Source organism: Pogoniulus pusillus, chromosome 9 (assembly GCF_015220805.1).
Source record: "Pogoniulus pusillus isolate bPogPus1 chromosome 9, bPogPus1.pri, whole genome shotgun sequence".
In the NCBI taxonomy this organism is placed as follows: Eukaryota; Metazoa; Chordata; class Aves; order Piciformes; family Lybiidae; genus Pogoniulus; species Pogoniulus pusillus.
In genome coordinates, this window is record NC_087272.1 from 34,846,324 (window position 1) to 34,873,925 (window position 27,602).

The 27,602-nt window shown below is 45.7% G+C and overlaps 1 protein-coding gene across 1 annotated transcript in view; it reads left to right on the forward strand.

The window, feature by feature from the left end:
- LIMCH1 (LIM and calponin homology domains 1) overlaps positions 1-27,602 on the forward strand; it is a 267,283-nt gene that overhangs the window by 170,007 nt on the left and 69,674 nt on the right. The window contains exons 7-16 of the mRNA XM_064149191.1: positions 1,486-1,681; positions 8,921-9,170; positions 11,479-11,751; positions 17,598-17,882; positions 19,482-19,736; positions 21,021-21,365; positions 22,056-22,376; positions 22,918-23,151; positions 25,296-25,544; positions 26,572-26,607. Of these exons, the coding sequence (XP_064005261.1) occupies positions 1,486-1,681; positions 8,921-9,170; positions 11,479-11,751; positions 17,598-17,882; positions 19,482-19,736; positions 21,021-21,365; positions 22,056-22,376; positions 22,918-23,151; positions 25,296-25,544; positions 26,572-26,607 (2,444 nt within the window). The remainder of the gene's footprint in view (positions 1-1,485; positions 1,682-8,920; positions 9,171-11,478; positions 11,752-17,597; positions 17,883-19,481; positions 19,737-21,020; positions 21,366-22,055; positions 22,377-22,917; positions 23,152-25,295; positions 25,545-26,571; positions 26,608-27,602) is intronic.

Genomic DNA, 27,602 nt, shown 5'->3' on the forward strand with positions numbered 1-27,602 from the left:
TAGAGGGGTGTCCCAGCATGAAAGCTTTGGGATGTTACTGCAGGGCTCCCTCCATCACTTCTCCAGCAAACCTCCTTTTAGTGGAGGGGTGTCCCAGCATGAAAGCTTTGGGATGTTACTGCAGGGCTCCCTCCATCACTTCTCCAGCAAACCTACTTTTAGTAGAGGGGTGTCCCAGCATGAAAGCTTTGGGATGTTAATGCAGGGCTCCCTCCATCACTTCTCCAGCAAACCTCCTTTTAGTGGAGGGGTGGCCCAGCACAGCATACCATGATATTTTTGATTGATCTTCTCACTGGTGATAGTAATGGGTACCCATTGGCAATGGGTAACACTTTAGCAGTCAGGCATGGTGGGAGCTGTGCTCAACACAGCCATTGTTCTACAGCTAGTGGTTAGCAGGGGGTGATTCTTAATTAGGAATTAATATTCAAATGTTTCTGGGAGGTGGGGGGGAGGGAATAAAAGGAAAAAAAATTCACATTCCAGCCTCTTTGGGTCACAGAATGTCAGTCTGGTAATGACACCCACATCTCTGACTTTACTTACTGCTGGGGGAGAAAAAACCCAGACTTATCTTTGAATAAACAGAGTTATTTTTGCTTTTTTTTTCCCCTGGGCCTGTGTGATTGTAATTAACGTTAAGACACCCTCTAAAACAAGGGATTTATTATAATGCAAGGGTGAGGATGGCTTCCATTGACCTTTTCCTCTGCTGGAGTTTCAGTGTTTTAGTATGTGCTGCTTGCACTGGAAAGAATTTATAATCACAGGGCTGTCAAAGACAACCATTGTTCTCCCTGCTCTGAACATGTGGGTCAGCTACAAGTGCTTTCATATCCCCCAGAGCCAGGAGCTGGCAAAGAGTAAAGAGCACAACTGAATTCTTCTGAGGCATCAGGAAAAGCATTTTGCATATTTTTCATTGCTGATTGCTTCAGAAAGACATCCCTCTTTCATAACAGGAATTTCTCTTCAAGGTAGAGGGAGGCTGGGGCACACTGCTTCGTTATTTTGCCGAGCTGAAGCAGCAACAACAAACGCTGTCTGCTGGTGTCCCAGGCAGATACAATAGATGGGCAAGGGGAGGGAGGGATCTTTTGGAAAGCAGCAGGCTTAAACCTAACGCAGGCACGATGTTAAAACTCTAGTTCCTTTGCCTGTGCTATGGACTATGGAAGACAACTCAAGTTTCAGGTTGCTTTCAGTTTTGATCAGTTTATTAACTTGCCTGCTGCAGCTTTTCCCCCCTCCATACTAATCTAACGAGCTGGGTTTCCTCTTAATCAGCATAAAACCGGTGTGCAGTGCACAGCTTGCACTTCTGTTTTGAAGGGGAGCAGGGGCAGAAAACAAGAGAAGCCTGGGTTTGGGGGTGGAGATGTTTAGTGTTTGGGAAGTTGCTTTGTTGTCTGGTGTGTGATGGATCTCATGGGTATGTCACTGGCTTCTTGATGAAGAGGTCCCTGCTGTGCTCCCATGCAGGAGACAGAGGACATCGAGAGCCCGAAGCGCAGCATTCGCGACAGCGGCTACATAGACTGCTGGGACTCGGAACGCAGCGACTCCCTCTCCCCACCTCGCCACGGCAGGGATGATTCCTTTGACAGCCTCGACTCCTTTGGCTCCCGCTCGCAGCAGACACCATCTCCGGATGTAGTGCTGAGAGGGAGCAGTGATGGTGAGTACCAGCCTCAGTGCAGGACCTTGGGACATGTCTAAGGTTTCTGGAGCAAGCGGTGTCATTCAGGAGCTGGATGCAGCGCTAATCTGCTGGGAGAACTTGTCTGGTTTGTGCTCCCTGAGGGTTTAGATGGCTTTGCCAACGACTTGAAGGCAGTCTCAGTTGGGATAGCATAGGACTGGAAAAGGAGTGACATCATTGCAGTGTACTTTTGTGATGGGAAGTGTGCTTTTCTGGGTGATGCTGTAAGAGGACGTTAGGCAGACTCGTTTTAACTTCTAGGCTGGAGCAAGCGCAGGAACAGGAGAAATACTGAAGTGAATGAAACGTTTGCTAAGGAAATCTTGGGCAGATAAACAGCATAGAAGTATCTTGAAGATGTCTGATATGTGTCTGAGTTTTGAAGTCTGCATGTTTGACCAAACAGCACTTTTTTTTTTTCCATGGCAATTAAAAACTTGGGTAACTTAGTAGCTCCTGGCATCAGAGCCTCAGCTATCTTTATATACCTTTGAGTGAGGACGTGCCACTCCAGGCTTGCAGAAGGGATGCTGCTTCTCTGCCTTTCATGTCTGATTCCCTGAGGTTTCCAGAGGCTTGTAAATACAATGTGCTGGATGAGGAAGGATTTGCTAGAGCTAGGTGTGGACTTAGGTGACCTGTTGCCAGGTAACCTTCCTGGTTCCGAACAAAAGGATGCTCGACTGAGGCTCCCTCCGTACGGTTGCATTCCTGATGAACAGATGAATCAGTCAAACTTCCTTGTGGGGTGAAGTTATGTTCCACACATGAATTGCTTCTCCTAAGTAATATTATTTATTTCATTTTAAAAAGTAAAAGCAAGGGCAGAAGGATTTTTTGGTAGGAACCAGATGTTTATGCTGCTTTTGGCAGTGAAAAAGAAACTGGTGCTAATCATTACTGGACAGATGATAGATTTCCTGAGGTGATGGAGAGCTTCTTAAAACTGAAGAGCTGACAGGGAGAGCTGGTATCACAGCTGAATTATGGAAGAGCTGTGGGGAAAGCAGAGTCAAGCTCTGCTCAGCTGGTTTGAGTGTCCTATGGTATTGGGGCTGTTGCTAGTTGACCATCCAGAACCATCTGCTGAGTCTTTGAAACATTATCATGCCCCCTCAGACTCCACATCACAAAACATATTTCTGCCTTCCCAAATGAGACAAAAGTGTGGTGTAGGCAAAGAGAGGCACTTCACATGTCCTAATTGAGCAGCCAGGGTGAGGCAACACTTCTCAAAGAGTGTCCAGTATCTCTGGCTGCTGGGACCTGGTGGGCATCCAGTTGCTTATGTCCTGTAGCTGCTTCCTATCAACTTCTGCTGTACAAGCACATTTTAGTAAGGGTTTGTGGCTGGTTGTTTGCCACAGCTAAGACATATAATCGTGTGTCACATTCTTGAGTCCATAACAAACACAAGATGCAAGCACATGAAGCTTGTTGTTAAAAATTAGTCTTTAACCATATCCAGACCTGAGGTACGTGCAGATGCTGTGTGCACACGTATGAGTGGTCCAGCTGGACCTTTTTTGTGTGTCCCATTTTCCCCTGCCTGCTGCTGCCATAACTTCACAGCTGTCTCCTCCAAGAGTTGCAGGTGAGGTGTAGCTTGGCTGACCTCTCTTCTGTCAAACCTCTTGCTGTGGCCCCAGCAGGCAAGTATTTCACTCAGCTGCATGTAGTTTTTGATAGGAATCATGCATATGCAAAGCTGGATGGGGGAAAAGGTTCTGCTTGCATTACTTCTCTCTCCATTCAGATAGGAGCTTTACAAATAATATGCTAGTGAAATAAAGCTATGATCTTTCCACTCCTAAAGAATAAAAAAAATCATGAATGGAGATGATCCAAGGGCTGGAGCTCCTCTGCTGTGAGCACAGGGAGCTGGGGCTTTTCAACCTGGCGAAGACTCTGGGAGCACCTTATAGCTGCCTTCCAATACCTGAGATGAATCATAGAATCAGTCAGAGTTGGAAGGGGCCACAAGGATCATCTACTTCCAACCCCCCTGCCATGCCCAGGGACACCCTACCCTAGAGCAGGCTGGCCACAGCCTTATCCAGCCTGGCCTTAAACACCTCCAGCAATGGGCACTCAACCACCTCTCTGGGCAACCCATTCCAGCCTCTCACCACTCTCATGCTCGACAACTTCCTCCTCATGTCCAGTCTGAATCTCCCCATCTCCAGCTTTGCTCCATTCCCTCTAGTCCTGTCACTCCTTGATATCCTGAAAAGTCCCTCCCCAGCTTTTTTGCAGGCCCTCTTCAGATCCTGGAAGGCCACAAGAAGGTCACCTGGGAGCCTCCACTTCTGCAGACTGAACAGCCCCAACTCTTTCAGTCTGTCCTCATAGCAGAGTTGCTGCAGCCCTCTGAGCATCCTTGTGGCCCTTCTCTGGACACACTCCAGCATCTCCACATCCCTCTTGGAATGGGGGCTCCAGAACTGGATGCAGTACTCTAGCCTAAAGGAAGGTTGGAGATGTATTCTCATAAGGATGTCTAGCAGTAGGACAAAAGGTAATGGTTTTAAACTGAGGGACAGTAGATTTAGACTAGATTTTTTTCTTAGGAAGAAATTCTCAGTATGAGAATGGGGAGACTCTGGAATAAGTAGTCCATAGAGGTTGCGAATGCTTCCTCTGTGGAGATGTTCAAGAGCAAGTTGGATGGGCTTTGAACAACCAAATCTAGTTGGGAGGCATCAAGTACTGGGAGACTGGAGCAGATGATCACTAGGTCTCTTCCAACCTAAGCTATTCTGTGATGTAAGTGATCCTAAGGTGATGGTTAGTCTAGGTGGAGGCAGTGAAGCCACCTTCACAAAAGTCATCTGAGATTAGCCCTGCTGTTTAGAAACTGCTCTGGTGTCTGGTGTGGACACTGTCCCATAGCAAAAAGCAGACAAAACCAGTGGTAAAGCAGAAGGATTTATTTTCAACAGGAGATTTTCAGAGTGGCCTGCCCAGAGAGTTGCTAATGTATTTGGGAGTGAATTAAATCCTCTGCTTGGACAGCATTTGTGTGGGATCCTTGTATGAAGGACCTGTGCCTGTCTGCGGTATATGGCTGCTTGTTACAGGCTGTGGGAACTGCTGCTGCTTCTACTTGTAAATGCAGAACAACAAAGTTAAGGTTATAAATGTAGGGCACGATTGCATCTTCCACTTGGTGCTTTGGCTGCAAGTGCCTTTTTTTTCCCCTCCCTCCAATTTTGAGCTGAAAATAATTTCATGAGTAAAATATGAATAATTAAATGAGCCTTTTGAAGTGCTCAGCTTGGGGATGCTGGTAGGCATATCAGTAATGAGGGAGGGGAATCTATTCTAATCCCTCTGCTACTGTGATTATCTGTTCCAGCAGTTCTGTCTGCCAGTTCAAGAGTAGTTTTCATGTGATAAAAAATAAAGCCAAGAGCAAACAGAATAGCAAATAACAGCAAGGGATCTTTGGATCTTTCTGTTTTCTTTCAGCTCCTCTGTGGCTCTGCTCAGTCTAATGATGTTGCAGCCCTTCAAAGCTCATTTATCCTTAGACACTGTGATTCTGTGGCTGTATCTCCCTATTTTGATTTAGGCATAGGCTCAGGTTACCAAGCATGGTGCAGCTTATCACATGCTCTTAACCAAAATTGTTCAAGCAAAAGATTCCTGGCACAAAGTGCGTTGCGGTTTTCGTCTCACCAGCTCATTTCCATTGTGTCTTGTCTTTTCTTACTGTTCCCTTTCACTCTTCTTCATCTCTCTCCAAGCAAACATTGAATAACTCAGTCTGCTGCAAGAGCTCTTTGCAAATAGCATTCCTAGCATATTTAGACCTCTTTTCCTTCCCCCACTTTGAACTATACACAAGCTACTTGTGATTTTTATGACTTCATTGTTTTCAGTTGTTCATTAGTGGGGCACAGAGAATTAGCTACTCGTCTACTAGTGTGGTGAATTAGCAAGAGGACACAACCTGGGTGGTTTCCCTTCACCCCAAAAAGAGCAGCACCTATTGCCTGTGCAAGTGTTGCAGAGGGCCCAAGGACCAGAGGCATCCAGTGCTCCAAAACTAGGAGAAGATTTGAATGCTGGTGAGAGAAATAGTTGGAAATGTTCCATTTCACCCACTGAACCAGGGCCTGTAGTGATGTTACACTGCTGGGAGAGAACTATTTACATAGCTTCTTTTGTGAATTGCTTTAAAAGGCTCATGATGGTGCAGGGAATCTAGTGAATGTCTGTGAAGTGGCTTCCAAAATAACTACTAGGGTAGTTGCACTCCAGATGGTCTTTAAGGTATTTGTCCTACCATTTGGGAGTTTTGCTTTCAAGTTGGAAAAGTCTTGTCTAAGGTTCTGTGTTTCAAATGAGTTGTAAACATCAAAAAGCTTAGTTCATTTGAACAAAATAGTCAGCTCTGTTGACCTCCCATCATATTCTCTGAAGCTGAATTTTTCTCTCTCACCTTAATTCTTTCCCAGCAACCATTCTTCACTCTTTGCAATGCTAATCCAACTTCTAAATCCTGAGATCCACACCCTCTCTTCTTGCACCTTTCCATCTGAGGATCAAGTAGCTCTGTTGATCTCCCACCTTATTCTCTGAAGCTGATTTTTTTCTCTCTCATCTTAATTCTTTCCCAGCAACCATTCTTCAGCCTTTGCAATGCTAATCCAACTTCTAAATCCTGAGATCCACACCCTCTCTTCTTGCACCTTTCCATCTGAGGATCAAGTAGCTCTGTTGACCTCCCACCTTATTTTCTGAAGCTGAATTTTTCTCTCTCACCTTAATTCTTTCCCAGCAACCATTCTCCAGCCTTTGCAATGCTAATCCAGCTTCTGAATCCTGAGATCCACACCCTCTCTTCTTGCACCTTTCCATCTGAGGATCAAGTAGCTCTGTTGACCTCCCACCTTACTCTCTGAAGCTGAATTTTTCTCTCTCACCTTAATTCTTTCCCAGCAACCATTCTCCAGCCTTTGCAATGCTAATCCAGCTTCTAAATCCTGAGATCCACACCCTCTCTTCTTGCACCTTTCCATCTGAGGATCAAGTAGTCAGTTCTGTTGATCTCCCATTGTATTCTCTGAAGCTGAATTTTTCTCTCTCACCTTAATTCTTTCCCAGCAACCATTCTTCAGTCTTTGCAGTGCTAATCCAGCTTCTAAATCCTGAGATCCACACCCTCTCTTCTTGCACCTTTCCATCTGAGGATCAAGTCTGTCTGTTTTACAGTGTGCTACAATTTTTTTCCAGCAAGAGTGGTCAGGCACTGGAATGAGCTGCCCAGAGAAGTGGTTGAGTCACCAAGCCTGGATGTGTTTAAAGGTCATTTGGATGTGGTACTTGTGGATATGGTTTAGGGTGAACCTTTTAGAGTAGATCCCTACTCTACAGGGTGCACCCTAATTTGGATTTGGTGATTCTAGAGCTACAAGGATGATCAGGGGACTGGAGGGCATGTCTTTTGAGGAGAGGCTGAGAGACTTGGGACATTTTAGTCTGGAGAAGAGAAGATTTAGAGTGGATTTGATAAATGTTTTAAATATCTGAAGGCTGCCCTGGGTGGGGGGGGACAGGCTCTGCTCACTGCTCCCTGTGAAAGAACAGGAACAATGGATGTAAGCTGCAGCACAGGAGGTTCCACCTCATCACAAGGGGGAACTTCTTTACTGTAAGGGTCCCAGAGCACTGTCACAGACTCCCCAGAGAGGTTGTGGAGTCTCCTTCTCTGGAGCCTTTCAAGGCCTGTCTGGATGTGTTCCTCTGTGATCTGTGTTAGATAGTAGTGTCCTGTTCTGGCAGGGGGGGTTGGACTCAGTGATCTCCTTGGTCACCTTCCAGCCTAACATCCTGTGATCCTTAGGGTCTTTTTCAACCTGAATGATTGTGTGATTGACCAGGCAACAGATGAGAAAAGAGAAACCATCTGAGTCTTCTGGTTTGTGGCAGCTGACACAAACTCTCTAATTCTGCTCAAAGCTGTTACTCTGTGTGTGTTCAAACTGCCATGTCTGTACATGCACAGATTTCTGCTGTAAATACTTAGCTTACAGCACTCTGCTTTCCTCTGAGCCTGTGCTACACATGTGTGAATCAAGGTCTGAGAGAGTGTGAATCAGGTCAAACATATCCATATGTCATTTGGCCTTTAGTCAGGTAAGCCTCTGTAGCTATCCCATGTGACTGTCAAGTCTGGCTTAATCTGACCTTGAGTTTTTTGATGTGACCTGTGGCTGAAGATGAGTTTTTCAGGGATATAAAATAAAAAGTTTGACTGTTTGTGTAGGTATTGTGCTTACTACTTTCAGTGACTGGTGTTAAAATCATAGAATCACCCAGGTTGGAAGAGACCTCCAAGATCATCCAGTCCAACCTAGCACCCAGCCCTATCCAGTCAACTAGACCATGGCACTAAGTGCCTCATCCAGGCTTTTCTTGAAGCCCTCCAGGGACGGTGCCTCCACCACCTCCCTGGGCAGCCCATTCCAGTGGGAAATCACTCTCTCTGTGAAGAACTTCCTCCTAATATGGTTTAAAATGGCCTCTTTTTTTGGGTGCTCACATGCTAAATGTAATGGGTTTGGGTTTTTTTGGTGGTGCTTGATTTATGATTAAAAAACAACAACAACAATAACAACAAAACCAATGAACTGGATTGAACTGGACTCATTGATGTCTACCACTACCTGAAAGGAGGTTGTAGCCAGGTGGGGGTTGGTCTCTTCTCTCAAGCAACCAGCAATAGAACAAGGGGATACAGTCTCAAGTTCTGCTGGGGAAGGTCTAGGCTGGATGTTAGGAGGAAGTTGTTGGCAGAGAGAGTGATTGACATTGGAATGGGCTGCCAGGGAGGTGGTGGAGGCTGCATCCCTGGAGGTGTTCAAGCAAAGCCTGGATGAGGCACTTAGTGCCATGGTCTGGTTGATTGGCTAGGGCTGGGTGCTAGGTTGGACTGGATGATTTTGAAGATCTCTTCCAGCCTGCTTGATTCTATGATTCTATGAACAGAGTGGGACAAACTGTTTAGTTTTTGGCTTTTTACCCCTCTCAGCAAACCAATGAATGATGTAGATTTACAAAGCACTTAGTGCCATGGTTTAGTTGACTGGCTAGGGCTGGGTGCTAGATCGGCCTGGATGATCTTGGAGGTCTCTTCCAACCTGCTTGATTCTATGATTCCATAAAAGTGAAAAGAAGAGGTCATTTTTTTTTCTCCTCCCTCTCTAGGGAGAGGAAGCGACTCAGAAACTGACCTGCCGCACAGAAAGATGCCAGATGTGAAAAAAGACGACATGTTGGCGAGGCGAACCTCGCACGGTGAACCTAAGTCAGCTGTGCCTTTCAACCAGTACCTCCCAAACAAGAGCAATCAGACTTTCTATGTACCTGCTCCGCTCCGCAAGAAGAAAGCTGAGCGGGAAGAGTACCGAAAGAGCTGGAGCACAGCGACCTCGCCGCTAGGAGACAGACCTTTTAGGTAAGGCCACCCCTGACCAACTTCTCCCTTTCTCACTGCTGATGCTTTGAACGTTTTCCCCTAATTTTCATTCCTTTTATAAATTGTTTTCAAGCTGTGTGGTGGGTTAGGAACTTCCCCCCCCCAGCTATTGAGATTTGCCAGAGTAGCTTCATCATACTTCCAAGCCAGCTGAGCTATATTTACAGCAAAGCAAAATATACAGCTTTGGGCTCCCCAGTTTAAGAGGGACATAGATCTGCTCAAGAGGGTCTGACAGAGGGCTACAAGGATGATTAGGGGACTGGAGCAGTGCCTGATGAGGAGAGACTGGATGTTGAGGTGCTGGAACATGTCCAGAGAAGGGCAACAAAGCTGGTGAGGGGCCTGGAACACAAACCCTATGAGGAGAGGCTGAGGGAGCTGGGGGTGTGCAGCCTGCAGAAGAGGAGGCTCAGGGGTGATCTTATTACTGTCTACAACTACCTGAAGGGACATTGTAGCCAGGTGGGGGGTGGCCTCTTCTCCCAGGTAACCAGCAATAGAACAAGGGGACACAGTCTCAAGTTGTGCCAGGGTAGGTCTAGGCTGGATATTAGGAAGAAGTTCTTCACAGAGAGAGTGATTGGCATTGGAATGGGCTGCCCAGGGAGGTGGTGGAGGCACCGTCCCTGGAGGTCTTCAAGCAAAGCCTGGATGAGGCACTTAGTGCTGTGATCTAGTTGACTGGACAAGGCTGGGTGCTAGGTTGGCCTGGATGATCTTGGAGGTCTCTTCCAACCTGCTTGATTCTATGATTCTATGACTGAGGGACCTGGGGCTGTTTAGTCTGGAGAAGACTGAGAGGGGATTTAGTAAATGTCTATAAATATCTGAAGGCTGGGTGGCAGGAGTGGGGGCAAAGGCTGTTTTCTCTTGCTCCCTGTGATAGGACAAGGAGCAATGGGTGTAAGTTGCAGTGGCAGTAATTGGGGGAATGGCTGTTCTCACTTGCTCCCTGTGACAGGATAAGGAGCAATGGGTGTAAGTTGCAGTGACAGCAGTTGGGGGAAAGGCTGTTCTCACTTGCTCCCCATGATAGGACAAGGAGCAATGGATGTAAGCTGCAGTGGCAGGAGTTGGGGGAAAGGCTGTTCTCACTTGCTTCCTGTGATAGAACAAGGAGCAATGGATATAAGCTGCAGCACAGTAGGTTCCACCTCATCACAAGGGGGAACTTCTTTAGTGTAAGGGTCCCAGAGCACTGGAACAGGCTGCCCAGAGAGGCTGTGGAGTCTCGTTCTCTGGAGTCGTTCAAGGCCCCTCTGGATGTGTTCCTCTGTGAACTGAGCTAGACTGTATGGTCCTGCTCTGGAAGAGGGGTTGGACTCAATGACCTCTTTGGGTTCCTTCCAACCCCCAACATCCTGGTGGTATATTTACAATTATATACAAATTAGAAAGAATACAGAAATCCAAACTCCCTCCCAGGCAAAGGAAACTGCCCAGAAGGGCTCAAAGCTACCCTCTCTTTCTCCCTCTACTTTCCCAGGCAGACAAACAAAACAACCAGCAAAGCTTATGTTGTTTTCTGCTAGCTAACAGTAGTGGAGAGATATTAGAGCAGAGTGAAGAAGCTAAAGGAAGCACCATCCCAGACCAAAGTGGGGCAATTTATTTCCTTTTTGCCTTTTTAATCCCTGTCAGCAAACCAATGAATGATACAGACTTTATCATTATTTTCTTTCTACAACCAATGATCTAATTTCTCTCATTAAAGTATTCCAATTAGCCTCAAATCAGCACAAGCTATAATAAATCTCTTGCTGGGATGATGCTGATAAATGGATTGTAGCAACTGGTGGAAAAAGTAATGAGTGGAAAATCATTGTCTTGATGTCACATTTCCCTTACCAATGTATAACTTGTGCTTGACAAGATGTTGGTTAGCATAAACCCCACAGATGTTGACTCAAACCCAAGGCTGGGCAAAAATGTTCTGCATCATCTGTCTCAATTTTCACAAGGCTTCCTGACGAATGATGCTTCTAAGTAGTGTTTGTTGCATTCAATCAAAATAAGTAATACTTTTGCTGTGGCTTTTGAAATTCAATTGTTTTGATGTTGTGATCTACACACCAGTACAGTTAAATAGCTGTGACTGTGTTTTTGCATGCTGATTTTGGCAACTGGGACTTCAGTTTTGATTTGGTTCCGTTAAAGAGCATCATTATCTTCCTGGATCGTTCAGCAGAGTATCCTTTGGCATCTTGGTATCACCAAAATATGCTTATTAAGTGTGCATGTTTAAGGCACAGCATACATTAAACTACCCTGTATGATTCAATAGCAAGCCCTACCCTGAAACCATAGAAGAAGAACAGAATGAACCATCAGGACTGGGTGGAAAGGAGGAAGTCAGCTCCGTGGCTCCTGAGGCGACCTCCCATCAAAATCAAATAGGTTTGAATCAAAAGGAAGGAAACTCCATAGATCAGTCTCCTTCATGTAGTGCAAAAAACCCACCAGCACTCAAGGGGAAAGATGCAGAAGAGCTCAGGAAGTTAAGAAGACTGGAACAGGCTGGCATTACGGTCATGTCGGCAGGTCAGCACTACGGCAGGTCAGCCCGACGGGGTGGGAAGCTGCGCACGCTTCACGGTTTTAGGATTGGCTGAAGTGTGGCTTTCCTTGGTCTGCTGTGATTTCACTTCTCCTAACAAAACCCCAGCCTGCTAAGCGCTCACAGTTGCTAGTGAAGGTCTTGTGATGTGGCAGCTATGGATTGCACAGTTGTGTGATGCTGACTGCATTTGCGTTGAGAAACCGCATCACCTTAAAGTGCACTGTCAAAAGACTCCGAGGAAACGACTGCACCTACTACTTCTCACCTCCCACCTAATGCTTTCTTGCATTTAACCATGTATAAATGTACCTTATAAATGCCTTGTTTAGGTAAACCTTTCAGAAACTTGTTGCTGATGGGCTGGTTTCCTTTACTGAGCCGCACTTGTTTGGGTGGTTAGTGATTTTAGCTGCGCTAATAAAGGATGCATTTATTTTTAGTGGTAGGAACTATAAAAGTGCAGTGCTTGTTAACACATGTACCAGTTAAAACATGGAGGCATAGTTCAGCCATCAGAATTTGACTCCAGCTTTAGCATGGAGTATCAGCAGTTATTAGCTTATTGCCTGAGTTACTTATTTTTTGGCTGTTGTTCAGTTCGATCGTTTCCTGTTCTTTAACTTGAGAGCTGAGTGATGGCCTAGGCTTACTCTCCATGCTTTTCCATCATGTGGTACTGGATCCTCATGAAAAATCTTGTGTTCTCATGGGGGTGGCCTGTGAGGCAGAGTTTTAACCACGATGTCATAAGGCTAGGCCCTTACAAGTGATCAAAACAGTTTGGCTAGAAGGTAAGTGTCCCCTATGTTCTCCTGTCTGCAGTGTTTTGTTTGGGACTGTGGAGTGAAATCCTGACAGTGAGTGGTTTAGCAGATGCTGTTCTACAGTCTGGGCTTTCAAACTCAGTACTAAAAGGTACAGCTCTAATGTGATATGATCTGTTTATAGATGCAGTGAAGCTTGTCTGCAGTTGTACAGAGATGTGCCCTGTGCAGATCATAGAATCAACCAGGTTGGAAGAGACCTCCAGGATCATTCAGTCCAACCTAGCACCCAGCCCTATCCAGTCATCTAGACCATGGCACTAAGTGCCTCATCCAGGCTTTGCTTGAACACCTCCAGGGACGGTGCCTCCACCACCTCCCTAAGCAGCCCATTCCAATGCCAATCACTCTCTCTGCCAACAACTTCCTCCTGACATCCAGCCTATACTTTCCTCAGCACAACTTGAGACTGTGTCCCCTTGTTCTGTTGCTGGTTGCCTGGCAGAAGAGACCAACCCCCACCTGGCTACAACCTCCCTTCAGGTAGTTGTAGACAGCAATGAGGTCACCCCTGAGCCTCCTTTTCTGCAGGCTGCACACTCCCAGCTCCCAGATAAAGCAGTCACAGTTACACACTGTTGTGTGCCCTCCTCTCAGGTTTGCTGCACTGTTGTCAAGCTGTAATGAATGTTTGGTTCTGTGTGGTTTTGGGGTACTACTTAAATCCACATGCTGTCTGTCATAAATTAGTTCCTCAGACTCTGTTAGTCTGAAGGAACTGGAATAGGTTGCCCAAAGAGGTGGTGGAAGCCCAATACCTGGAAATTTTTAAGGCCAGGCTGGATGTGGCTCTGGACAGCTGCGGAGACTGTCTCTGCCCGTGGCAGGGAGGTTGGAACTTGATGGTCCTTGGGGTCCCTTCCAATCCTGACAAATCTGTGATTCTTTAATCAGTGTACTAGTCAAGCAGCAATCCATAAACTGAATGGTTATTAGCATCATCCTCTTCTGAGTCCAAGTCTGTAGCATTAATGGTAGAACTATAGTGATAGTGGTAAGATAGAGTAGTGGCTTGTGTTTAGCAGTGCAGTGCACAAGGAATGCAATTTGCATTTGGAGGATACTCCCCATATTAAGAGTCCATTATCCAACCCTCTGCTTGATCTCCTGCCCTGTTCCCCACAAAAAAAAAAAGCACATGTGATGAAATAAGTGGTTCTTTGACAGGAGATTGGGTTTCCTCTTTTCTTGGACAATCTCTTGTCCTGTCAAGGCTGAAAGAGAGGGGAGGAGAAATAAAAAGCCATTTTCCTTACTCTCAGTGGAAGCAACTTGTGGCATTTGGCAGGTGGGGGAAGGAGGAGCTGCTGGTTTTCAGCCCCGGCTGAGGGTGAAAGAGAAGAGCTTTGTAGCCCAAGCTGTACCATGGTGAAGTAGGAGCCTGCTCCTGGGGCTTGTAGGAAGACACAGCAGAAGTCTGAAAGGAAAATCATTTGTATATGTAAAGTGAAAGAACAGTGAGTAAGAAGGCAAGAATTTAGTAGTGACACTAAAGGATATAGAGGAGCATTTAAACCTTTTTATTAGTGTCTCATTACTCCTTGTTCTTTGAACTTCTCCATTTTTTTCTCTCTTCTTCTTGGGATCAGATTCAAATTGCCATGCACTAAGGGCACTGAGCAATTCTCAGTCCTTCTTGTCTCTATAATCTTTTTGTTTACCTGAGGTTGTTAGTTGTGTTCCAGTTCCTCTTGAGTTGTTTAAAGACTCTTTCCTCTTGACATAGTGACCTTTGGAGAACACTCACTGTGACTTTGAGTTCTACAAGGCATCTAATTGTTCCTGAAGCTGAAACTCAGTAGGGGATCTTTCTGGGTCCAGCAAAGGAAGGATCTGAACTTGTATGCAAGTGTAGTTTTTGCTTGGAATCTCAGTACTTACCTCCATCGCTGCATCATGTTCTAGGAAAGGACTGCACTAAGCTAGGTGCTACACAAATGCATGCCAAAAAGCATTCCCCCCTCCCAAAGGAGTGTATTGTCTCTCTGTAACGCTTTGTTTTGTTGCTATGTGATCCTCCTTGCTTGCTTGTTGTCTGCATCTGTCTCTTGCTTACACTATTGTTTCTGCAAGGTAAAGATCATATTCATGGACCTTTCTTAAAAAGAGAAGAAATAAGTGTGTTGTAATAAAGGGAGAGGAGATTGTAAGAGAGAAATGTGAGCAAATGTTTTTGGCCTGGTCATAGCAAAAGGGACGTGAGCACTTTCCAGGGGAGGTCTAGGCTGGATGTTAGGAAGAAGTTCTTCACAGAGAGAGTGATTTGCCATTGGAATGGGCTGCCCAGGGAGGTGGCAGAGTCACTGTCCCTGGAGGTGTTCAAGAAAAGGCTGGATGAGAAACTTAATGCCATGGTCTGGTTGCTTGGACAGGGCTGGGTGCTAGGTTGGATGGGACGGGTCTTGGAGTTTTCTTCCAACCTGGTTGATTCTGTGATCTTCTGAGGTCCCTTCCAGCCCCTGACATTCTATGATTAATAAACTTCTTAACCATATTCTTTCACAGAAGAAAGAGTAGTGGGATGCTGCTGTAGAGTATCATACCAAGGAAAAGCTAAAGGCTTGGACCACTCTTGCTGATGTAGTGTGTATGCAAAACATTTAGCAGCTCAGAGCTGTCTGTTCCAGCTGTTTCTGGATGCTCATAAGGAAGAGGGACAGCACTTCCCTTTGGTGTGCCATCAGGCAGCATAGTCTCTTGCCCCAAAATAAAATCTTGAGCCTTCAAAGAGATCTAAGGGAAAAGTTGTCTGTGGCTAATTGGAGAGCATGCTCTCCACACTGCTGATGGGAGGTCCCCTGTCTCAAGGCAAAAGCTGGCAGTTTCATATTGCTCCTCTGTCCTCCAAGCCTGAGCCAGGCCTGACCTCTCAGGGATGCTTTATGGCTTCCCTGCAACTTTCTCCAGCAACCTTGCTGAGCTGTGCTTTGAACAGGACCATAAAATTAGTGGCTTATGTAGTGGCCTTGCAGGGCTTTGAAATGTTTTAAACCCCAGCTAATTATAACACTGCTGTGTTTTAAAGTAGTAGAGAAACTCAGCATTCCCTGAGCTGTTTTAATTTACTTTCTTAATGCAAGCCTGTTTAATCCTTTGCGATCCTCTCTCTTTTCCCTTTGCATGGCAAGGTGCTGTCTGAAAGAGGAAATGGCAGCTATTTACAGCCTACAAAGGTCCTGCATGGAACAGTCTGCAACTGACTATCCAACTTCCTAAGATATCAGTAAAGAGAATTTGATTTTTAAATGGGACACTCACCTACCTCTTGCCATCTGTCTTTTCAGTTTACTTAAGAGTAGTGACTGTTATGAGTTAAAATAACCTTAATCTTTTTGGGCACCAGCTGTCAAGGGTCTTTGTGGTTGTAATCTTCAGTAACAATGAGGCTCTGTTGGTCTCAGTTCTGCTTCTGACCAAGGCAGATGGCTGTGTGCTCCAGCATGCCAGTGTCAAGTTGTGCCGGGGGAAGTATAGGCTGGATGTTAGGAGGGAGTTGTTGGCATTGGAATGGGCTGCCCAGGGAGGTGGTGGAGTTGCTGCCCCTGGAGGTGTTCAAGCAAAGCCTGAATGAGGCACTTAGTGCCATGGTCTAGTTGACTGGCTAGGGCTGGGTGCTAGATTGGCCTGGATGATCTTGGAGGTCTCTTCCAACCTGCTTGATTCTATGATTCTATGATGCTGTCACACTGGTGCCATCACTGTTAGCTGTTGTATGTCAGCATTGGCATAGAAGACATATCCCAGGGGAAAGGTAAGGTTAGTTAGGAAAAGAATCAAACATGGATGTGCATGATTTGCCATTGGAATGGGCTGCCCAGGGAGGTGGTGGAGTCACCATCCGTGAAGGTATTCAAGCAAAGCCTGGATGAGGCACTTAGTGCCATGGTCTAGTTGACTGGCTAGGGCTGGGTGCTAGATTGGCCTGGATGATCTTGGAGGTCTCTTCCAACCTGGCTGATTCTATGAGAAGAAAAGAAAAATAGTGGGAGGAGCAGGCTCAGTGATTACTCAGGTCCTTTAAAAAGATAGATCCAGTAAGGAGAAAAAGTGTCACTTTAAAGGACTTGAGCATCTCTGCTGTGAAGAAAGCATAAGAGAACTTGAGATGTTTAGTCTTGAGAGGAGAAGGTTGAGAGTGGAAAGTCTATAAATATCTGAGGGATGGGTGTCAGGATGAAGGTAATGGTCTCTTTTCAGTGGTGCACGCTGGAAGTAGACTGTAAAGCACTGCTTTTGTTAAACCAGTGCTAATTTAACTTCAGAGATAGCAGGGACTTTGGTGGTGTCTAGTGGTAGCACAAAGAACCATGGATGTGAGATGAAACACAGGAACTTCCACCTCAACGTGAGGAGAAACTTCTTTACTGTGAGGTGACAGAGCACTGGAACAGGCTGCCCAGAGTGGTTGTGGAATCTCCATTTTTGGAGACTCCAAACCTACCTGGATGCATTCCTGTGTGGCCTGTCCTAGGTGAATCTGTTTTGGTAGGGGAGTTGAACTCCAGAGGACCTTCCCAGTTCCTAATGTCTCGATATTTCAGTATTGTCCATAGTGTTGTCCAGGAATCAGGCATTTGTAGCACATCTCTTTCTTGGAAGTGTTCAAGAACCTGCTCTAGCAACCTGCACTGGTGGGAGGTGTCCCTGCCTATAGCAGGGGGATGGAGCTGGATGATCCTTGAGGTCCCTTCCAACCTAGACCAGTCTATGATTCCATGATTCTAAGAAGTTTCATGCTGCCATTTAGAGTACTAAAAACATCTAGTACATTAAGTTAGTTCTTACTGGTTCTTCTGACTACAGCTAAAATAAGTACTTGTTTTCTGTGTGGAGTTCTTGTGTCTTTGTTCCTTGTGTCTACTAAGGCTTGTTTGTTAGCAGGGTTTTGCCCAATCTAACCGCAGCCTGGAGCATATTTGATTAACTGCCTGTGTTTTAATGACCTGAAGGTGAGTGCTGGCATTTGGCCTCTCCTCACCTACTGCATCCAGAGCTTTATTTGGTTTTGCTCACTGTCAGTCAAAAGCCAACACGTGAAGGCAACGGAAGCACCCCGGACATCATCCTCCGCAAGGACAACCCCTTCATGACATCCTATCAAGGGAAGGATTCTGGTTCAGAAGATGAAGCAGCCAGCAGAGTTCCTGATTTAGAAAAGGATGACTTTGCCACTCGGAGGGCCAGAATGAATCAACCCAAGCACACAGTTCCTTTTAACTCCTTTTTAGTTGGACCCTATACAAATAAAGGTAAACTGGAAGACGTTAAAAAGCCATTGCAGACGGAAAAGCAGGAACATGCAAGGTGTGCATTCGTGGTCTTTTTCTGATGTAATGCTTCATTTTGCATGGCTTATTGCTGTGGAGAAAGAGCTAAAGCTGGCTTGGATACAGGAAAAAACACTTAGAGGGTAAAGTAAATGCAAATGCTTCACTATAAAGCAACCAAAGCCCTCTAGATGTAGATTACCATCTGTAATTTTTTGTGAAGAGTATCTAGACCAGGAGTTGTGAGTGTAAATAAAAACTGCAGCCTTCTGTTATCTAAGGCCATGAGACAAGTCATGGACATTGAGGAATGAGTAGTGGAGTGTAAACTCCGCAACAGTGGAAAATAAAAGTAGAAGTTATGTTTTGCTTTTTGGCTCTTTTGCTGAGCATTTTCAATGCACGTTTTATAGTGTTTTGGTTTTTTTTTTCCCCATCTAATGCCCTTTTAATACCCTGCATAAAGCATGGGCTCAGATAAGTTAAGGCACTTAATTTCTATGCTGCACTTAATTGTGTGGTCAAGTGTGAGGTGTCTCTGCCTGTGGCAGGGGGGTTGGAACTGGGTGATCCTAGGCATCCCTTCTAAGCCGTCCCTGGAGGTGTTCAAGCAAAGCCTGGATGAGGCACTTAGTGCCGTGGTCTAGTTGATTGGCTAGGGCTGGGTGCTAGGTTGGACTGGATGATCTTGGAGGTTTCTTCCAATCTGGTTGATTCTATGATACGAATTCTGTGATTCTCTGTCATATGGAGTCTCATACAGCATTGCTTTTGGAAACAAAGCATGAGCTTACAATATTTCAGCCTAGAAGAATCTCTCCTGTCTTCAGTTCAGTGAATACAGACCTTTAAGAAGTTGCTGAACACAAGTATTTGCTAGGCACAGGTCTTCTTCAGGAAATAAGTGTATATATTTACTAGTGCAAAGATCCCAGCTAAGACCACTCTGTTCACATTACTGTGGAGCTTGACTGTAATAACTGCTGCAGTCAGAAAACTGCTCTTAGTTTTCAGTAGCTCTTTTCAGTAATGCAAAATGTGCCTTTCAACTCCTGGTAATTTGATTATATTAACATCTTCTAATTACTAGTTTGGCAGGGCATCTGAAGAGCACCTAACCAAATTTTAACTTCTAATGTTATTGACATGACTCTTTAAGATCAAAGAAATTCCACAGTATGTTTGCAAGCAAAACTTGACTTCACTTTTGCTAATAGTATGAAAATGAGATATTTGTGACTATTTAAGGGAGAGTTTTATTGCAGAAGTGCTCAATACAGTAATAACTTCACGATTTTCCTTGCTTGAGCTAGAGATGCAAAGCATGTGAAGAAGTGATCTAGTTGACTGGCTAGGGCTGGGTGCTAGGTTGGCCTGGATGATCTTGGAGGTCTCTTCCAACCTGGTTGATTCTATGACTCTAAGTGGTCTCAGTAGTGCCTGAGCAGGGTAGCACGGATGAGAGATTTCAACTTCAAATGATACAGTGCATCTTCACTTCCTAAAATCAATGCCAATCTAATCTTGCAAATTCAGTTTAATCATCTTGTGCTCTGAACCTCTTTTGTTTACACCAATTTATCATTGCTCCCTCCAACTATCTTTTCTTGCTGAACTGCAATGTGCATTAAATTAGAAGAAGACAAGTGCACATGGCACCAGCAAGTGAAATAGTGACAAGCAAAGAGGAGCCACTTCTGCAAGCTGAGAAGACTGAGTCAGAGGAGGAACAGCAGGTGAAAGGGCCTGATGCTGAGAGAGATGACCTGGCTAAACGGAAGTCTCAAAGCAGCCTTCCTCAGCGACGAGAGGATGTGCCTTTTGTGAATGCCTCTATTACAGAAGCAGATCTGGAGACCTGGAAAAGATTGAAGCTGTCAGGGGAGCCCAGGTATGGTTTCTGCCTGTGAACAGGATCGCCCCCCTGGGAAGCATGGTCAGTTTGTCACAATCAGCTGTGTGTGCTCATGGTTTTAAGCTTGAAGAATGTCTTGATGACAACCAGTCCATACCAATTTCAGTTTTCAAGAGGAGTCAAAAGTCTGTGCAGTGATGCTGATTATCATGACATAAAAATGTGCCCATCATTTAGAGGGCCATAGTAGTTTTGCAGTCTCTTCCCCAGTGGACACTCTTAACATGATATAAGAAAGGTCCCTCTTGTCTTGTGGCTCAGATTGCTTTGAAGCTGCCTGCAGTTGAGCAGCACAAAGATCCAGGTGGCACTACTGACTCAGGAGCACTACGCTGCTGGTAACCAAGATATCTCTGGGACTTGGGGCATTATACCTTGGGGGTATTATCTGAGGGTCAGCATCTCTGCAGTTATGTGGTTATCCTGCTTTGGAGACACAAGCTAACGCATCTGCATGGCATTGTACTCCAGTGCTGAGTAAATACAACAGCACTGTCTGACACTGCAGCAGGGGTTTCAGGAGCTGCGTTGTACGGTGTAGATGTGCTCTTACCATAAACTAAACCTGTGCAGAAGGAGCCAGTTTGAGGCAGTTACTCTGTTTCCCTCTAGAGATGGGCTATAACATATGCAGGTGATTTGTGACTCCAGCAGGAAAGGATAACAGCTCCTAATCTTCCTGTTCAGGTGCATGCAATTTTCTGGTTGAAGGTGGCCATCTGTGCAGGCATTCTTCTAACGATGTGGTTTCTGCATGTCATTTCAGTTACAATACAAGCTATCAAAACTCAATCATCCTCTCAGAGGTTTTAGTAGTCTCTCCATTACTTTTGAGGTGATTTATTAAAATCAAGGTTCATTCCCTTTGGTTTAGAATAAGTGAATTGCCCTTGCTGGTGCTCTCATGCCACCAGAGCTCCCCCGTGACAAGGTGAGTCACTGCATATGCAGTCACGCACAGCATATAGCCCAGATCTGTGTGAGCAGACAAGGGAGCTATGACTTTAGTAGGGTGAAGAACTGAGCCTGGAATGGGCCATACACTACATTCCTTCCCCTGAGGAGGACCCCTCATGGATGTGCTCCCAGACTTTCCTTAGCAGGTCTATGATATCTTTGGATCTTATCTGTCATTACCTCCTCAGCGTGTCACAGCTGTTAGTGCACCTGCCCTTGAATTTCAAAACCTTAGGAGCATTTAATCTGCTTTATTCTGGGGTCTTACACTGGGGGGATTCTTTTGTTCCTCATTCTGACTAGTGAAGAAGATTTCAAATGCCCCAATGCCACTGTGCCACCAGCTGAAATCACGCTGAAGGCTGCTGCCCATGATGATTTTGCTGTCCGCAAAGCCAGAGCAAACCAAAAGGCTGGTGGCCCCAAGCAGAAGTTCGTGCATTTTGGGCCAGTAACTGAGATTGACCAGCAGAAATGGGACAAGCTTGTTATTGGCAGAGCTTCATCCAAGAGTGGAGCAGATCAGGAAATGAAGAAGGATGGTGTGGAGAGTCACTCTGGTGTTGAAAGCTCTTCTTCAACCACTGTTGGCAGTCTTGAGCTTGCTGAACACAGCAATGAAGTATCTAAGCCACAGAATGAGTCCAGGTATTTGGTGTGGCTTAGGAAGCACTGCTGGGCTGGAGATAAGACCTGTTCTTGCCAGATGCTGATCTGCATGGGGGTGGACTGCAGCACAGACCTGCTTACGTTCAGAAGTCATCTGACACACTCACTGTATCTTAACATGTTTAGGGTTGTGCAAAAACATGCTGTGCAAAAGTCTTCTGAGAACTTGCCTCAATTTCTGTGAGGCAGTAAAATCACTGATATCTCAGAGGCTGAGCTGCCATTCCAGCTTTTTTCTGCTTCCTGAATTCCAGCAGCTTTGCTCTACCTGCTTGCAGCACATTAGGAACTTGTTGTTCAGCTTTGCTGGCCTTAGTGATGTTCAAAACCCAAAAAGCTTTCTTCAAACCTAAGGGATTGACTTTCTGTTTTGAAGATGCAGTGCTGAAACCAGGGTCTATTGGTGCTCCACCTTTCTGGCATTTGTCTGGAGGAGGATCCCAGTTCTTGGAAGTTAGCATATTAACAGAGCTTACCTTTCTTTGGCTTCTCTCTAATTGCTTACTCCATGGCTGCAGCAGGAATCATTCATGAATGCTTTTAGCAATTCATTTGTTTGTGTTTGTGTGCTTATAAAACCTCTGCAAAGCTGGAGGACTCCTCTTCTGACCTTCCATTTGACCTGAGAATGTTTTGTGTATGTCACCCACCTCTCAATCTCCTTGTTAGTGAGGTATCCAAGTCAGGGAAAGGTGACTCTTGCAGGAGAGTGCCATCACCTGTGCCAGTTCTTGGCAGCGTCTCTGAGGATCCCTCGAGCAGTTTGGACAAGCAGCAAGAAAGCAGCAAGGAGGAATGTGGTGGGCATGTGCCAGACGTTGAGAGAGATGATATGTTGGTGAGAAGGATGGGAACTTTTCAGAGGTGTACCACTAGCCCCGTTCCCATGCACTGCCATCCTCTGTCAGAGACTCCTCATCCGCCGCAGCAGCGGCAAGGGGCGGCAGTAGTTGCTGAGAAGGACTTGAAGCCTCCACGGGAAGCAGAAAGGTCAGAGAACAGAAACAGATCCCTTCTGAGCTTCGTGCCTGGTTTGTGTGTGGTGTTAGCTGTGTTGATCCATTCTTCACACAGCCTTTAAAGATGTGCTGTGCTCATCCTTCATGGCATGTGTTCTGTCTTACGAAGTGACCTACAAGAACGTATCCTATGAACATAAACCGATCTGTTTGCTTTCCCTACTGCTATAATAGTCCACTCATTAGTTCCTGATCAGCATGAAAACAGTCTTTGCTCTTTTGGGGGGATTTCTTTTGCAATCCATAGTGCTTCTCCAGACTTTTATGCCAGCTTCCAAGCAAATAATTCCTCACATAGGGTTTTTATGCAGTCCCCAACTTCTAACAAATCACCTACACTGGTGTGGTGCAGGCTCTCGCTCCCTGTGCTGTAGCTAAAGATGCGTACTTGTCCGTCCCTGCACAGCTGTGGTTTGAGTAACAGTACCCTCACGTTGCCTGGGCAGCCACTTGCCTTCAGGCTGCACGAGTGAGCATTATCATGGACCAGTGTCACTTGTCTCTCTGAGCAGTACTGTCACACGAGAAGGGAGCCAAGAACAGCTTGAAATCTCTCCGCTGCAGAGTGGTGGCACAGAAAACCAAGTGAAATTGCCAGACCCACAAAGAGATGACATGTTGGCCAGAAGAACTGGAGCTTTTCTAAAACACCCTAGGCCCAGTGTTAAGCAGTTCCTTCCCATGCCATTTTCAAAGCAGCAGAATAATGAGGGCACAGCCAGAGAACTTGAGAAGAAAACTACAAGGTAAGACAGTTACGATTCTCTCTTTCTCTTGTTGCTGGCCCTGTTTGTCAAGATCCCTTCATCTGGAAGAGTTGCTGTTGACCCAGAAGCAGTTTCTTCCAAGCTTGCCCTCAATTCTGTGCCGGTTCTTTCTGCTCAGAAAGTGGCAATGCAGGATTTCTGGCACTTTTAGAGCACTGTAAAGAATCAAAGCAGAGCTCTATCAGAAGGAAAGTTCTAGCAGTGTGTGGAATGGAATATACATAGCAAGACTGCATGATGTTTGTAGAGGTTTCTGGCTGTGTCTGAGCTAAGCATTACAAATGTTTCCAGCTATATGTTGAGGTGGAACTTTCTGTGGCGTAGTTTATACAGCGCAGGAAGTTCCACCTCAATATGAGGAAGAATTTCTTTACTATAAGGGTCACAGAGCACTGGAACAGGCTCCCCAGTGAGATTGTGGAGTCTCTTTCTCTGGAGACTTTCAAGTCCTCTCTGGATGTGTTCCTGTGTGACCTGTGCTAGATTGTATGGTCCTGCTCTGGTAAGGGAGTTGGACTCAATGATCTATGGAGGTCCTTTCCAACCCCTAACATCCTGTGAGCTAGGCATAGAGGTGCTGAATATGATAGATTAGATGCTTGTGGCTTAACTGGTGCCAGTGACTTCCAAACAGGAAACCTAGGGATCCTGAGTTCTGTCCTGATAATGCTTGGTGTCTTTCTAAGCACTATGTTCAGCTACATGAGGGTGTGTGAGGATAGTTGTGGTTTAAGCCTTCAAATACTGTTGACTGGTTGAACCATCTGCCTGTGGGAGTGGAAAGGTTCTTATTCATCATCCTCTTCAAAGCCCACAAGGAGAAGGATATGCATGTGCCTGTGCTTACTACGGCAGAAAACTAGCATACAGCTCAACTGAGAGAGGCAGGGGAGAGAGGCAGGCTCCAAGGAGACTTTACTGTGGCCTTCCAGTACCTGAAGCTGGTGAGAGACTTTTTAGGCAGTCAGGTAGTGACAGGACTAGGGGTAGTGGAGCAAAGCTAGAAGTGGGTAGATTCAGACTGGATGTTAGGAAGAAGTTCTTCAGCATGAGGGTGGTGAGACACTGGCACAAGTTGCCCAGGGAGGTGGTGGAAGCCAGGTCAGGCTGGATGTGACTCCAAGCAACCTTATCTAGAGTGAGGTGTCCCTGCCCATGGCAGGGGGAGTGGAACTAGATGATCCTTGAGGGCCCTTTCAGCCCTGACAATTCTATGAGTCATCTGCTGTAGAACTGACCAGTGGTTTGCTCTCGAGAAGACCTTAAGCTGAATGGCTTAGTTAGAATAACTGCTTAATACCTTAATCTTAGGCAGTGCCCAGGACAGTCTGTGTTTCTGCCTTAGAGGAATAAAGTATACTCATTTGACTCTCAAATGATATTTTGTGCACCTGCCTCACTTAGCTGGACACCCCTCGGCTATTTGCATCAGGAATGGTGTGGTCAGCAGGAGCAGGGAGGTCATTTTGCCCCTGTACTCTGCACTGGTTAGACCACACCTTGAGTACTGTGTTCAGTTCTGGGCCCCCCAGTTTAAAAGGGATGTTGAGATGCTTGAGCGTGTCCAGAGAAGGGCGACGAGGCTGGGGAGAGGCCTTGAGCACAGCCCTACGAGGAGAGGCTGAGGGAGCTGGGATTGGTTAGCCTGGAGAAGAGGAGGCTCAGGGGTGACCTTATTGCTGTCTACAACTACCTGAGGGGTGGTTGTGGCCAGGAGGAGGTTGCTCTCTTCTCTCAGGTGGCCAGCTCCAGAACAAGAGGACACAGCCTCAGGCTGTGCCAGGGGAGATTTAGGCTTGAGGTGAGGAGAAAGTTCTTCCCTGAGAGAGTCATTGGACACTGGAATGGGCTGCCCAGGGAGGTGGTGGAGTCGCCGTCCCTGGGGCTGTTCAAGGCAGGATTGGATGTGGCACTTGGTGCCATGGTCTAGCCTTGAGCTCTGTGGTAAAGGGTTGGACTTGATGATCTGTGAGGTCTTTTCCAACCCTGATGATACTGTGTGATACTGTGTGTTTGGGGGGTTGGAGTTGTTGACTTGCAGTGATGTTTTTTTATTGAGTGGGGGTGATTTTTTTTGAATGTTGCTAAATACATCTTTGCACTGCTGCCTTTGGCTCACTCAGGCCTGAAAAATGTCCACAAGTGTGCATTAATAGCTCTGGAAAACCTGTAATGCCACCTCCACAAGAAGAGCAGCAAGAGCAGGAAAAATGCAATCTCCCTCCTGCAGGACAAGATGAGACTGTTTGTACTGCCCAAGTGGGTGAAGGCAGCCTTAATGAAGTCCACCTTGATCAAACATCTAAGCTTCAGGAGGTTCCTGAGGAAAACAAACCAGAAACATTGTCATCCAAGGATGAGCATCTGCAAACGTGAGCTCTCTGGTGTGAATCACGCAGCTTGTCCACCCCTGTGTGCACACTTCAGATTGTGCCTTGCCTGCTGTGTTTTCAGTCCTGACTAAAAACCACTGTGTGTCAAGTAATGCACCTTCTAGAAAGCCAACAGAGTGGTTGTGTAATGCACTTCCCTTTGAAATGTTGAAATGAAAGCGAATGGAAAGGAAATACTGGATTGCAGTGCGTATGTTGAATTGCATCCAAAGGGAAGGGTTATGAGTAGCAGAGGTTCACTGGACTCTGTTTTTCTAGAGATGTGTGTTTTGCCTCTTGGTAGCAGTAAAATGCTGCAGTGCTGGGGTTTTGTACTTGCTGTATCTGGGATGTATGACTAAAGAACAAACACATTGCTTGCATGGCTCTAAACGACACCCTTAGCGACTGACTCTGACTCGTGTATTACCACTGCCAGCTTTTAGTTAGTCACACCCCTCCAAAACCAACCAACCAAACAGAAAGCCACCAGCAACAGAGGACATCCTGTGACTCACTTTTCTGCCTCTAATATCTGTCTCTTCCATGCTTTAGGAATGGTGATTCTGAGCACTGCTGTGGAATGTAACTATTAAGCTTTGTCTCCCTTCATCGCATGTGTGCCCCTGAGCGTCAATGTTAATGTGTTGTCCATTTGCAGTAACTGTTTTCTACACCCATTTTAGGTAGACTTCAGCAGATTGTTGTCATGGGGTCATTAGTATGGGGTCTGGGAGGGTGTCCATTTGCAGCAACTACTTTCTACACCCGTTTTAGGTAGATTTCAGCAGATTGCTTTCATGGGGTCATTAGTATGGGGTCTGGGAGGGCTGGGTGATGTTTGACCTCCAGATGATTTGGTAAGTCTGGTTTGCTGAGTACCTGACCCTGGACCAGTGTGATTCTTTCTTTGGTCAGCTGCACAGGGTGGCTGTTCAAGTGACAGTTACCCAGGCTGTGTGGTTCCAGTTGCAATTGCTACTTGATGTCTTGTACCAATGCTCTAATCTTATATTTGGTCTTGTAGATTCGGCCCCAGAACTGCTGTGTCTGATGACGCAGAGTAAGTTGTCTTGTGTTCACAAGATTCTGTTTTGAACAACTTACACTGCATGCTTTGCCCCTCTTCTTACTAATTTAAAATGCAGTCAGTGCCTCATTAGTGTTTTGCAGTGTTCCAGCAGATAAATTTTTCAGGCAATCACTGAAAAATGGAGTGCAATATGGCTTTACATTGCAGCTGAAAACAATTGTTGGATGAAAGCCCATAAACACTAATCTCCAGCTGTTGCTTACAGCATTCTTTCCTTTGGTTTTTACCTTGCTCCCCCTCCCTTTTTATTTCCCTTTTCTTTTTCTTCTGACTTTCCATTGCCTCTAAGCAGCTACAGGTAAAGAAAATTGGGCTGAACCTGGGCTGGGTGTTGAGGGAAAAAAAATGAAGTGTGACCTATACAGGAAGAAAAAAAGAAATCCTCAAGTTCAATAAAATCTGTTGTGATGCACAGATTAATTACCAGGAAAACACATTTTCTGGATGAGGCACTTAGTGCCATGGTCTAGTTGATTGGACAGGGCTGAGTGATAAGTTGGCCTGGATGATCTTTGAGGTCTCTTCCAACCTGGTTGATTCTGTGATTCTATGAGAACACATTTTCAGCTGCTCCTTTATTGTCTTTGAAACACTTCCTCTTGGATCCCTTCTAGGTTGGGTTTCATTAAATGCTGTACTAAACTTTGAGATTTTTTAAGCTCTTCACCTCAGTGCTTTACTTTTGACAGAAGGAGTAAGGCTGTGACATTTATTGCACTCAGGCATTTTAATGGGGGATGTGTGTGTGTGTGTGCTTGTAAACAGTAGTTCAGAATAGTGTGCAATGTGGTTCAGAAACCTCTGACAAAGTATTACCTCTTCCTACAAGGCACAGGCATCTAGAAGCAACTAAATAGTTGGGAACTACCCACCTAATAATGTCCTTAGTATCCTCCTCTTGTTCAGAGAAATGCACATGGCCTTCTCTGCCTCCCAGATTAAAACACAAAGCAGAAACAGCATGG